Source organism: Gymnoscopelus microlampas (assembly GCF_963454915.1).
Source record: "Gymnoscopelus microlampas genome assembly, chromosome: 10".
NCBI classification, from domain to species: domain Eukaryota; kingdom Metazoa; phylum Chordata; class Actinopteri; order Myctophiformes; family Myctophidae; genus Gymnoscopelus; species Gymnoscopelus microlampas.
The window spans coordinates 25,118,692-25,131,272 of NC_139947.1; the positions used below are offsets into that span (position 1 = coordinate 25,118,692).

The 12,581-nt window shown below is 41.8% G+C and overlaps 1 protein-coding gene across 6 annotated transcripts; it reads left to right on the top strand.

The window, feature by feature from the left end:
* The first annotated feature begins 1,131 nt into the window (after positions 1-1,131).
* LOC311053027 (BTB/POZ domain-containing protein KCTD20-like) lies at positions 1,132-9,915 on the top strand. 6 transcript variants are annotated; one of them, XM_084068392.1, is made up of 9 exons: positions 1,132-1,319; positions 2,765-2,854; positions 2,989-3,065; positions 3,579-3,759; positions 5,062-5,164; positions 5,306-5,426; positions 5,958-6,155; positions 6,833-6,943; positions 8,258-9,915. In XM_084068392.1, exons 1-9 carry the CDS (start codon positions 1,309-1,311, stop codon positions 8,563-8,565), a joined length of 1,200 nt encoding a protein of 399 aa, XP_083924518.1. In that variant the 5' UTR covers positions 1,132-1,308; the 3' UTR covers positions 8,566-9,915. The 6 variants fall into 6 exon arrangements, with proteins under 6 accessions (XP_083924518.1, XP_083924519.1, XP_083924520.1 ...); XM_084068393.1 differs by having other exon boundaries at positions 3,603-3,759; XM_084068394.1 differs by lacking the exon at positions 2,765-2,854.
* Positions 9,916-12,581: the final 2,666 nt, after the last annotated feature.

The window sequence follows — 12,581 nt, forward strand, 5'->3', positions numbered from 1 at the left end:
AATAAGTGAATGAAAGAGATTGAATAATGTTTTTTTCCCTCTGTATGACATTTTCTATTCAAAAACAGTTAGATGATTTTTTCATTCTTTGGAACTATGGTTGGTGTCATTGAAGGCTGACAACTGGGATTAAGCTACTAGGCTACTTGGTAAGGGCTATCATGTTGAAATATTATCTAGGTAAATAGACCTTTTAAAAATACCAAACTAGAATTTGCCACCCTGAGTGTCCCTGATTAGTGAAAATTCTGGTCTGGGCCCAAAGACTAAATAGTCAATGGCCGTTTGCAAGTACAGATCAATTGGTCAACCCATTGAGGAGAACCATGCGGAACAGGCGTGTGTGTGTGTGTGTGTGTGTGTGTGTGTGTGTGTGTGTGTGTGTGTGTGTGTGTGTGTGTGTGTGTGTGAGTGTGTGTGTGAGTGTGAGAGAGTGTCTGTCTGTCTGTCTGACTGAGGTTTCTTTAATTATATGTAGAATAATAATATAATTTATTGATTGAATACTTTATTAACAGTTTGCAAAAGAAGTACAGATGTAATGCTAAAAGGATAAACCCAAGAAAGCACGCTTGTTGCCATTGGGGTAGGCCTACCAAATTCATCGAAGAATAATAACAGCATAATAATAAACAATATGCTATGCTATTAGGCTGCTATCATCCATGTTATAAAAAGTTATACTATGATTTTTGCATGCTATGCTACTACGTTGTTAAAAAGTTTAAAGTAAAGAGAAAAACTGTTATGGTCATGGAAACGTTTTATTTTGAAACACTTGACCGGAAATGTGTTTCATTCTGGGTGACTTGACATATCAGGAGCAGTGTTGCCATGTCGGCTTTTTATAAGCGACTTTGGGCTTCTTTTTCTGTGAAGTTGCTTGTAAATATTGGCGACAATATATATAAAGCAGAAAGCATAATACAACAATACAGCAATACAATCAAAACATGTATAAAAATATGTACATTTGAAAGTCAGAATCTTCAATAGATCAATTTCTATGTACCAAGAACAACATCTACGAGAGTCTTGATATAAGGCTAGCCTAGTTGCTTCTTTTGGGCTTGTTTTCCTAGACCTGGTTGCTTATTTCTCTCACAGAATATGGCAACACTGGTCAGCAGGCGCACACACAGTGCGCAAAGGTGAGCTTTATGAAGAAACACACATAAAGACACATGACACACCGGACCGAACCCCGATGAGGTGGACTGTCTGAAACACACTCTGGACCTCCGAACCGATCCGATCTGAACCGAACCGGGCCATGCGCGTCTCTGTCGCAGTGGCAGCAGCGAGAGCATGAAACTGACGTGAGTTTTGGCCGTTTTCTCTTACATTCAACATGTAGCATCTGATCCAACTTGTCCTCGTTCAGATTACTGTATTATCGTGTGGTTAGCCTAATAATGCAGCTGCCTGCAGCAGCACTGCTTCTGAACATCTGTATTGGAGACAGGATGTGTAATATAAAGCAACCACTGCATGACAGCTGTATGTGTTTGTGTGTACATAGAAAGCAGCTAATTCATTCTTCATAGGCCTACAGTATACCTGCACCGCACATTCTGCAATGCTGATGTCATTAAAATGTCACAGCAGCTGCTACATTTGAATTGATACCTGGCAGCCTGCAGATCGTGTAATAACAGCTCAATTACTGCTATCCATCCATACTGTACTTCTTGATGATTCATGGATTTATAGTGTATAACAGGAAGTCGGCTTGTGTTGTGGAAAATGGTTTATTCAAGAAATGTTAAGTACAACTCTGCGGTTTATATGTGTGGTTAATAATCAGTATAGTAGTCTTTGTTATGGTGAATTAGCCTATTATTCGGAATGATGACACATGTCATGCCACGTTGATGATGTTTGAGAGTAGCAAAGGCCATCAAGACCATATAGGCTATTTGTGCTTATTATTATTATTATTATTATTATTATTATTATTATTTATTTATTTGTTTGAATTCTAGATGTACAATTCTGTTCTTCTATATTGGGCTACAGTACTTTACAGTATGTGTGTGTTATGTATTGTCAATGTGTTGGTTTTGACATGCATTTATACTTTGTTGTTGCAGCAAATCATTTGTCCTCTCTGACATGCTATTTAATGGATAGCCTTGCCTATTTAGTGCATATTTTACATTGCATATTTTTAGTGCAAGGTGTAGCCATTATTAGTATGACGTGACCAGAACTAGCTGAACCCATAACTCCTAATGTGAGCTCCACACTGCTATGTTGCATTTTCATAGAAGAATTTAGCTTTAGAATTTATTCTTGAACAAAACCGAGATGAATCATTTACCAGGTATATTTACAAATGTCATAGTAGTCTGCTTCTGGACCCGAACATATCCTTACAGGACCTAGGATGAATCCTGCTAGTGCCTTCCTCCTGTGGCTTACACACTATATGCTCTCCCTGCCAGCTTTGTGTCTGCCGTCTGTCTAAATGAAGAAGAACAATAAAGGCCCTTTACCTCTTGGTTCCTTTACACCATCATTGGACGTGACGTTTCGAGCCTACCGGCTCTTCATCGGGTCTGATGAAGAGCCGGTAGGCTCGAAACGTCACGTCCAATGATGGTGTAAAGGAAGGAACCAATACATTTTAAAGCTTTGAAGCATGACCCAGGGTGCAGACTTTATTCTTGTTGGATTCTGACCTCATCCCAGTACCTGTTTTTTAGTGAGTGGATGTGCGTGCCTTATAGTTTGTTTCTGTGTTTTTATGTATCTCCCTTAGGAGAATGTTGTCTTGGAGTAACAAACTAAAAAGCTGCAGACATAAGACAATACATAAAGACAGTGTATATGGTGGCACGTGCAAGTTGAGGTAGTCCCAGTCATTCATCACACATCATTTAGTCGATTATAAATCAATAGGATAATTGAAAATAATGGATAGTTGCAGGCTGCAGCCCTACTGCAGAACTTCTCAACACTGATGATGTTTTTTTGACATTCCAGATCTCAGAAGGCCCAGTGCTGTGCTGATCTGAAAGTGTCCAGATCCACTTATAGAAGACAGGAGGACAAACCAACAGGTTTCTTTCTCTCTCTTTCCCTTTAAAAACAGCTATTTGAGATTTACTGCTTAATGTTAATCTAACTGATGATTTCTCTTCAGTTTAGCTGATGTCTGTGCCAATAGAGATGACAACGTTTTGTAAACGAATCATTAATCCATATGGTGCTGTGTCTATAGCCCTGGGACAGAGCTACGTTTGAGGTGGTGACATATAGCAGTGGTTCTCAAAGTGGGGTCCGGGTACCCCCAGGGGTCCTTGATGGGGATCCAGCGGGTCCCCAGCTCAATGATTGATAGTATAGGAAGCAAATGGACCTGGTATTAATGGTCCCCTGACAGGTCCATTTGGTTCCATTTCTACACTCTTGGAGTTAAATTAACACTGAGGATTTTAGAGTGTAGATTGGGGTCCCAGACTAGAGATTAAAAAAGTAGTATTAAATGGGGGTCCGTGGCCTAGTGCTTATCGAACTGGGTGTCCTTGAAATCTAAAAGGTTGAGAACCACAGACATACAGTATAAGTGGCAGGATGTTGTCTCCTGTGTCCAAGAGGTAGGTGGAGAAGCAAAGAGATGAGTGGACTGAAGGAGAGGAGACAAAACCCTGGACCCGGCACCAACCATGAGAGGGTCACACTGGTGGTGGACAGCAGGCATTTTGTAGTGGATCCTGCCACCTTCACCGCACATCCAGACACCATGCTGGGAAGGTACTTTTCAGGACAACATACTGTAATCATTAACCAGGTTATTAATTGACTTCATTGTCTCTGCCACCGGACGGCTGAAGGCCGGAGACTATGTTTTTGCCCCTGTCCGTCCGTGTGTGTGTCTGTCCGTGTGTCCATCTATGAACAGCTAATCTCCAGCACCGTTGGACAGATCGGCGTGAACCTTTGCACGCACACTCCCTGGAGGCCAAGGAAGAACCTCTGCCCCATATTTTTCACATCGTCCTGTTATACGCCGTATATATACTTTTTTGTTTTTATATTACTCTTACAGATTTTGTCCAAACCTCTTGTACATCGGTACACATTATCTCTATAGTCATGTGATCAAGATGTATCTGTCTAATTTTTCATATTTGATCCTGATTGGCTACGATTGGCTTCCAAAGTTTGCGGGAGTGGCCTGTTTTGCACAAAATGCCACAAATTATGAACGCAGCGGCCTGATTGCTGTGAACCTTTGCACGCACATTCACAGTAGGCCAAGGGAGAACCGGCACCCCATATTTTTCACATCGGCCTCATGGTGGCACTAAAACAGCCCACTTCACGTTTTGGCCTATCACTCGTGAACCGTAGGTTGTGCAACCAAAACTTTTTTTCCCTGGATTCCTTGGATCTTCACTCTCCTCCATATAGGCCCCGGCCATTTGTGCCAGATTACATTTTCAGCTATTTTTGCGTTTTCTTCAAAACACACTTTTTGCTAATACTATCCGTATCTCTGTGGTCATGTGGTCAAGATGTATAAGTCTAATTTTTCAGCTCACATTCCAATTGGCTATTACTGCCTTCCAAAGTTACGATTTTTCACAGTCTATTTAGAGCCAGAGATCAAGTGTACTATGCGATCAAATGGGTTTCATCATTTTGTTTTTGTTGATTCGATTGATAATGTGGTTGGGTTGGATTTGTCAAGAAATGATATCCAGATTATTAGTAGTGTTAGGAGGGTTTAATGCTAGTCTGTTAGTCATCAGGACCAGTTGACTGAGGAGACTCTATTCTATGTTGATCCTTTGGTTTTTGAGGGATGTGTAATGATAGGATTCGGGGTCACTCATTGTAGGTACTCTCTTTCCCTTTTCCCTCTCTCCCTTTCACTGGGTTGTGTCAATTGGTGTAACCAGTATTTCTTCATAAGAATATGATAATATACAGGAAAACTGTATTTCTTTAGTTTTTAAGACTAGAAAAGGTTTTCTCAGCATTATGTCCCGCTCAATGTAACAAAAACTGCCAAAAAAATACATCTACAGATAAAAGCGATTGTTGTTGCAGAATGTTTGGGCCGGCCAGGCAGCACAACTTCACCAGGCCCAATGTGAAAGGAGAATATGAACTGGCTGAGGGCATCAGCGCCAACATCTTTCAGGTTATACTTGTGAGTCTCTCTATCTCCCCCCTCTCTCTCTCCATCTATCTCTCCCCTCCCTCCCTCTCATCTCTCCCCTCTCTCTCTATCCTCTCTCTCTCTTATCAATAACACTTGTATGTTTAATGATTCTGCTCTCTTGTGTGTCAGAACTTCTACCAGACAGGTGTGATGAAGTGTCCAGATGGCATCTCGGTGGCGGAGCTCAGAGAGGCCTGTGATTACCTCTGTATCAACTTCAACGCCAGCACAGTCAAATGTCGCGACCTCAGTCAGTATTCTCAACGTCACCTCTTTCTTCACTACAAGCCCTTTTTACGCCACTGATCAAAATAAAAAAATCTCGAGTTGTTTAGTATTCCAATTCTCAATTGTGACTTAAATCTCATTTTCCCCCCCTTTCAATTGTCGGAGGTATAAAGTCACAATCATGAGAAAACAATGGTTAAATGGTTTTGTGATCACCTATGATCTCTTAGATTCCATTGTTTTTATTACGTGTAGTTGAATGTTAATTTCTGTATTTGTTATGTTTGTATTTTATTCATTGTTTTCTGTTTGGGGGCTACGGATAGAAATGAACTCCTTGGTAAAATCCGGTATGTTTACATAAAATCGTGTACAGATACAGGACGTTCATGTCCCTTCCAAATTAACCACTAAAGTAAAGTATTCCATTTTCCATTTCTTGAAAAGTCACAGTTTTGGACATACAAGGTTTCCACTGGACAGCAACGATTCCAAGTCTCCGTTCAAACTGAATGACTTATTGTTGAGCTAACCCTTTGTTCTCCTGTTCCAGGTGCCCTGCTTCACGAGCTGTCCAACGATGGCGCGCGGAGGCAGTTCGAAGGCTTCCTGGAGGAGCTGGTGATGCCAGCCATGGTGGCGTGTGCCCAGGGAGGCGAGAGAGAGTGTCACATCGTGGTGTTGGCTGAGGATGACATCGTCGACTGGGACGAGGAGCACCCTCCTCCCATGGGGGAGGAGTACTCCCAGAGTACGCACCGCCAGTCACTCTGTCCAGACCCCTTTTTGTGTTGCATCTTAATGTCTCCTTTGTGTCACTGACTGAATGTAGCAAATTGTGCAGTGGTGGACTAAGTATTCTACCCCCAGTTTACTTGAGTCAAAGTATAGATCCTCCTGGTCAAATATTACCCCGCTAAGAAGTGAAATTTGCTATGTCAAGTTTGTACTTGAATTAAACTACTGGAGTACTTGCTTTTAAAGTGTTCAAAAGAACATGCTTTTAAAAATGCTTAAGTATTCAATGGTAGAAATGACAAGGTACATTTTACTTTTTTTTTTACATCTACTTTTTAATAGATGCATTGCTGTATTGAAATTTAAAAATAGGGAAAAGATTTTCCAGAATTCTTCAATGATATAATTCTTTTTAGATAATAATAAAACGCCTTGCATCGTGACACGTGTGCTTGTAAATCTGCTATTTTCACTATTTTTTAAATAGTGCTTAAGTGGTTAATGTATCTTTCCCTTCCTAGAAATGTAGTAGAGTCAAAAGTACAATATTTGTCTTTGAAATGTAGTGGAGTGAAAGTCAAGCATTCATAAATACAAATACTCAAGTTAAGTCAAAATGTTACTTAAGTACAGTACTCGGGTAAATGAACGTTGTTACTGTCCACCACTGAAATTGTGTTTCTTTTCCAGTCCTGTACAGTTCCAAGCTGTATCGTTTCTTCAAGTACATTGAGAACAGAGACGTGGCCAAAGCCCTACTGAAGGAGAGAGGCCTCAAGAATATCAGGATAGGAATCGAAGGTGAGCGTCGGAACACCCCAGGGAAACAGTGCTTTTCTTTAAAAAGGCAGTGCCACGATGTGGTACTTATTCTGTTTTTTTGTTCATGTGTCTATGGAGTTGACATTAATCCTCTGGACCACATGATGTGGTTAGAATGTAGATGCAACGTGTTGTGAGCTTGTATGAACATCGACTATTTTCAATGTGTGATACCGTCGCATGGTTCAAAAAGCATTCAACTATTCAAAACATTATTATACACAAGTGTTGTGAGCTTGCAGATTGGCTATTTTCTCTATTTTTAAACAAACTAGAGTTTTGGGGGGCTACGCCCCCCTCAACCCCAGCCGCGCACGGGGCCCAGCGTGGGCGTGTGTATATTGGGGTACCCAAATCGCCGCAGTAAAACTGGAAAAGTGAAAAGAAAAAAAAAAAAAAATTAGAAGAAATTACATTTGTTATGTTGCAGGGGGTCCGCAGGGGGTCCGCGGATCCTGTGGAGTGTTGGGACGCGCTGGGACCCCCCTGGAACATGGCGGACCCCTTCGGTGGTTTCTTTTTTTTCATGAAGGTGGTTGCTTGTTTCTGCCGCTTGTTTTTAGAGAACCTGGCATGCCAACCTGAACCTGGCAACCCTGATGTTTACCCTTAGCAGATGCCGTAACGGTGCGCGCTGTAGTTGTTTCCACGCTCGCGCAAATGAAACACTAAACGGAGAAGCTTATGATTGTGAGGTTGAGCGTGAATGTATTAGCATTGTAGTCACCTGAATTGAGCGTGGAAGCAGAAGACACGGTGAAGGGGAGGTGAAGGAGGCGCTGCTGTTGTTTTATTCTGGCAACGGAGAGAGCTGCGGAGTTTCAATGGCGGCCGTTCGTGTTGTTTCGGCGAAACCCGTCGCCGTTCGGTGTCGCTGGTGCGCACGGTAAACGGTAAGAAAGTGATTCACCTTCCGTTTTGTCCGAAATGTGGTGAGTGTAATAAATTATGTTGCGACGTGGAAACTGTGGAGTGAGCAATGACGGGTGCCCTACGCCACCCGTAAATTGTGAAAGTCGGCCGTGGCTACCACAACACGGACATGTGCTATGTCCGTGTTGTGTTTAGTCGATTACAGAGCTGTGGCTATAGCGTCAGCGGCGCGCGGAAGTAACTTGTCGTTTATATAATTAGATATTGGCTGTTGACAATGACTAAACACATAATATAGTTTAAATTCGTTTTTTTTTTACAAAAAATGTTTCTTTTCTTTCTTTTTTTCAGCTCTAGTTTTTGTTATTTCATTAGTTTTAGTTAACTACAATAACCCTAGTTTTCTCCCCATATTTTCAGGATATCCCACCTGTAAAGAGAAGGTGAAGCGCCGTCCTGGCGGTAGGTCAGAGGTCATCTACAACTACGTCCAGAGGCCCTTCATCCAGCTCTCCTGGGAGAAGGAGGAAGGAAAGAGCCGCCACGTGGACTTCCAGTGCGTCCGCAGCAAAAGCGTGCCGAACCTGGCGGCGACGGGTGAACCAGGGGGCACCGCATGGGTGGGCGCCGTTGCGACGCCCCAGGTGGACGAGTTGGACAGGCTCAACGGCCCTGCCCCCTCACGCCTACCGCCCCTCCTCTCCCAGACCACAGCCAATGACAGTTGAGTCTCTTTGAGACCACGACACTGTATTACCTCTCTTAATGTCCAGTGGAATGTGCTGCTACTCCTCGCTGTGATGTCCCGAGGACGGACCGATTAGATGGTGGGATGGATGGATCGTCTGCTGACCCAAGTTGTGGGTGGTTCCCTGATTGAAAATGAGTGTTTTTGAAAGGACCGCCGGCTGTTTTTAGTAGAAGGTTTTGCACATCCTCCTAAAATGAGGGCTTGTATCACAGAGGGGTGTCTTGAGGTTTTTACTCCTTCCGGTGAGACTGTCAGCGTTTTCAGAGGGCTATGTGTTAACGATAAAACTGACACTTTCCTCATAGTTTGGAATGACAACCCATTGTTTTGACTAGTCCTAGTGTTGAATGTCAATCTCGTAAAGTGTGGCCGGAAAATGAATTCACCCCCTTTGACTTTTTGCACATTTTTCGGGTTACAAAATTACTTCAAAATGCATTTATTTGGGATGTTTGTTATGAAATCTGCTCTATGTACTGTCAAACTGGTATATAGAGATATGCCCTTTATTTGAAGTATAAAAATCCCCTTATGTGAAAACGTAGTGTATATGGTTAGCACATTTTCTCCTCCTATAATTTTACTAAATTGGACATTGGAAGAAAAGGTCCTTTAGCACACCTATGGAGACGGACAGGTGTGTGGGAGTAATGAACTAGAAGAGCAGAAAAAAGAGGAGTCCCGCACCCTGTCTTAACTTACAAAACATGTATTGATAGGGATACGTTTCGGTCGCTCTGACCTTCATTAGGCACTAAATTGGACAGAACAACCTAGTGATTAACATGATGTACTTTCACGTGGTGACAGGATTATTTGCTTTTGAATATTCCCCACTGTATGAAACACCTTATAAAACTTCTTCAAAAGTAACTTTTAAGCTCTAGTGATCGAGGTGACTTCTTTTACAAACTATTAATGGGATATTTTATACTTGATGCATCTTTCTGAATATCCATCCCATTCTGAAGACCAAGTTGTAGAGAGTAAAGGGGGTGAACCCTTTTTGTAGCCACTGTGCTGGGAAGAGCTTTTCTATACAGTTAATCTATGTGCGGAATATGCAACAAATGTTTTGATGTTCTGTTATGTCGTCTCTCGTCTATGCATTCAAAATATATTCAGTGCCACTTGTTTGGTTACTGCTGTAGGCATGCAAACATCGTATATAGGCCTATGAGTGAAAACCAGTGTACTGTACATTCCATGGAAACATGACAACTGTATTGGGGTTTGGGGCACATTTGTTGTCAGATCTTGTTTAATGCATTCACAGCCTGTTAAACCTGTTGTGCGCCTTGGAAGAAATTAAAATGCATTATACTGAGCTGTCATGTGCAATGTGTGATGTGACATTCTGCTGGAGGGTCTGTCCTAAACCACATGCTAACATAGGCCTACTACATACAACACAGTATGCTATTTTCAGCCAACTGTTTTGTATCTACCAAGCAATATTTAATAGCTACTAAGCTTTTGGACATACTAAAATGTTATTTGGCATACTAAATATATAGTATGTGATTTCGGACGCAGCCCTGAATTTAGTATGCATCTTACATACTACATTCAAAACTCCAGAAGAATATTTTTCACTTTCCATCTAATTTGTGAAAAGTGAGTTAACTATTACATTCCCAATTGCTTCTTCCATGCTAGCATGGCTCAAATGATAACTCAGGGGTTTCAAATCTGAGGGATCTGGGTTGAAAGCTCCAAAAGAGCATTTTTCACTTTCCATCTAAATTGTGAAAGGTGAGTTAACTATTACATTCCCGATTGCTTCTTCCATGCTATCATGGCTCAAATGATAACTCAGGGGTTTCAAATCCGAGGGTTCTGGGTTCAAAGCTCCCAAAGAGCATTTTTCACTTTCCATCTAAATTGTGAAAGGTGAGTTAAGTATTACATTCCCAATTGCATCTTCTATGCCAGCGTGGCTCAATAGATGAATCAACGGTTTATAAACCAAAGGTTCAGGGTTCAAAGCTCACCTAATACAAAAGACCACTCAAACAACTAATACAAAATATCTCAAACAACCAAAACAACAATCAATACAAAACTTCAAAGTGCCTCAATAAAAAAAACATAAAACAGTGATCAAATAAGTCAGCTATAATGCTAATAATGTCAATGACATATAACACAAATTACTTTGCTTATTATGTAAATGTATTAAGCTCCTCCCACTGGAGGTGGGCTTTACCCATGCTCCTCCCCCTCCTACCGGAGCTAAAAGAGGGCGTGAGGAGGGAGGCGGGCTGATTCCACGCTCCTTGCCTTAAAAAGAGCAAAGATAGAGATTTACCAGGACCAAGATTCAAACGCCCAACCTTCCACCTGCGAGGCCTCTCCTTTTCTCTTGCGCCACCATAGTTGGGTCATCTGTGGCACTTCCGTGACCGTGGAGAGCGAAGGTCCGTTTCTCAATGGATTTGTCATCTAGGAGGGTTATTAAACAAATTTAGCCGGGGTGTATTTTTAAAAGGGGCGGGGAAAATTTTTGAGAGACCAAAATCCAAAATGGGGACCGTGAAAATGAACTTTTTAATAGTTTGACCTACAAAGATGCACAATACATGGTTTCAGAGCTTATTTTGGTCAAGGAATACATATTTGGTGTTTATATAATGATTTGACCTATTGTTGACCTTCAAATGCAAGATGGCTGCCAATTATGAGCTCCAAAAGGGTTTTCTTTCAAAATCGTCACAGAGCCTTCTTATTAGGCTCTAATGAAAGCTCTGCTCATGATGAGTTGAATAAGATACAGTATAAGTACACAGAAGTCATCTCTGAGGTCAATACAGTCAATGTTTGTGTGTAAACAACAGTTACTGAGTTGCAGTTTCCCATTAAATAGTGTACAGTAGGCTACTGAGAATATGGTGTCCAGTTCATCCCCGGTAACTTGGGGCAACGGATAAATTGACTGATATCCTTAGTGATGCTTCCCTTTGCAGACTAACTTCTAGAAAAACAAGTTAAAACCACCAGGAAACCTGTAACTCTCAGCCAACAGCATAGCTCAACTGGTAGAGCGTCTGTCCAATGACATGACTTGACTTGACTTGAGTGGGTTCGATTCCCACTCGAGTCAAGTGTCCCCGGTAACTTGGGGCAACGGATAAATTGACTGATATCCTTAGTGATGCTTCCCTTTGCAGACTAACTTCTAGAAAAACAAGTTAAAACCACCAGGAAACCTGTAACTCTCAGCCAACAGCATAGCTCAACTGGTAGAGCGTCTGTCCAATAACATGACTTGGCTTGACTTGAGTGGGTTCGATTCCCACTCGATTCAAGTGTCCCCGGTAACTTGGGGCAACGGATAAATTGACTGATATCCTTAGTGATGGATAAATTGACTGATATCCTTAGTGATGCTTCCCTTTGCAGACTAACTTCTAGAAAAACAAGTTAAAACCACCAGGAAACCTGTAACTCTCAGCCAACAGCATAGCTCAACTGGTAGAGCGTCTGTCCAATAACATGACTTGGCTTGACTTGAGTGGGTTCGATTCCCACTCGAGTCAAGTGTCCCCGGTAACTTGGGGCAACGGATAAATTGACTGATATCCTTAGTGATGGATAAATTGACTTGATATCCTTAGTGATGCTTCCTTTTGCAGACTAACTTCTAGAAAAACAAGTTAAAACCACCAGGAAACCTGTAACTCTCAGCCAACAGCTTAGCTCAACTGGTAGAGCGTCTGTCCAATAACATGACTTGACTTGAGTGGGTTCGATTCCCACTCGAGGCAAGTGTCCCCGGTAACTTGGGGCAACGGATAAAGTTACCTGGGACACTTGACTCGAGTGGGAATCGAACCCACTCAAGTCAAGTCAAGTCATGTTATTGGACAGACGCTCTACCAGTTGAGCTATGCTGTTGGCTGAGAGTTATAGGTTTTCTGGTGGTTTTAACTTGTTTTTCTAGAAGTTAGTCTGCAAAGGGAAGCATCACTAAGGATATCAGTCAATTTATCC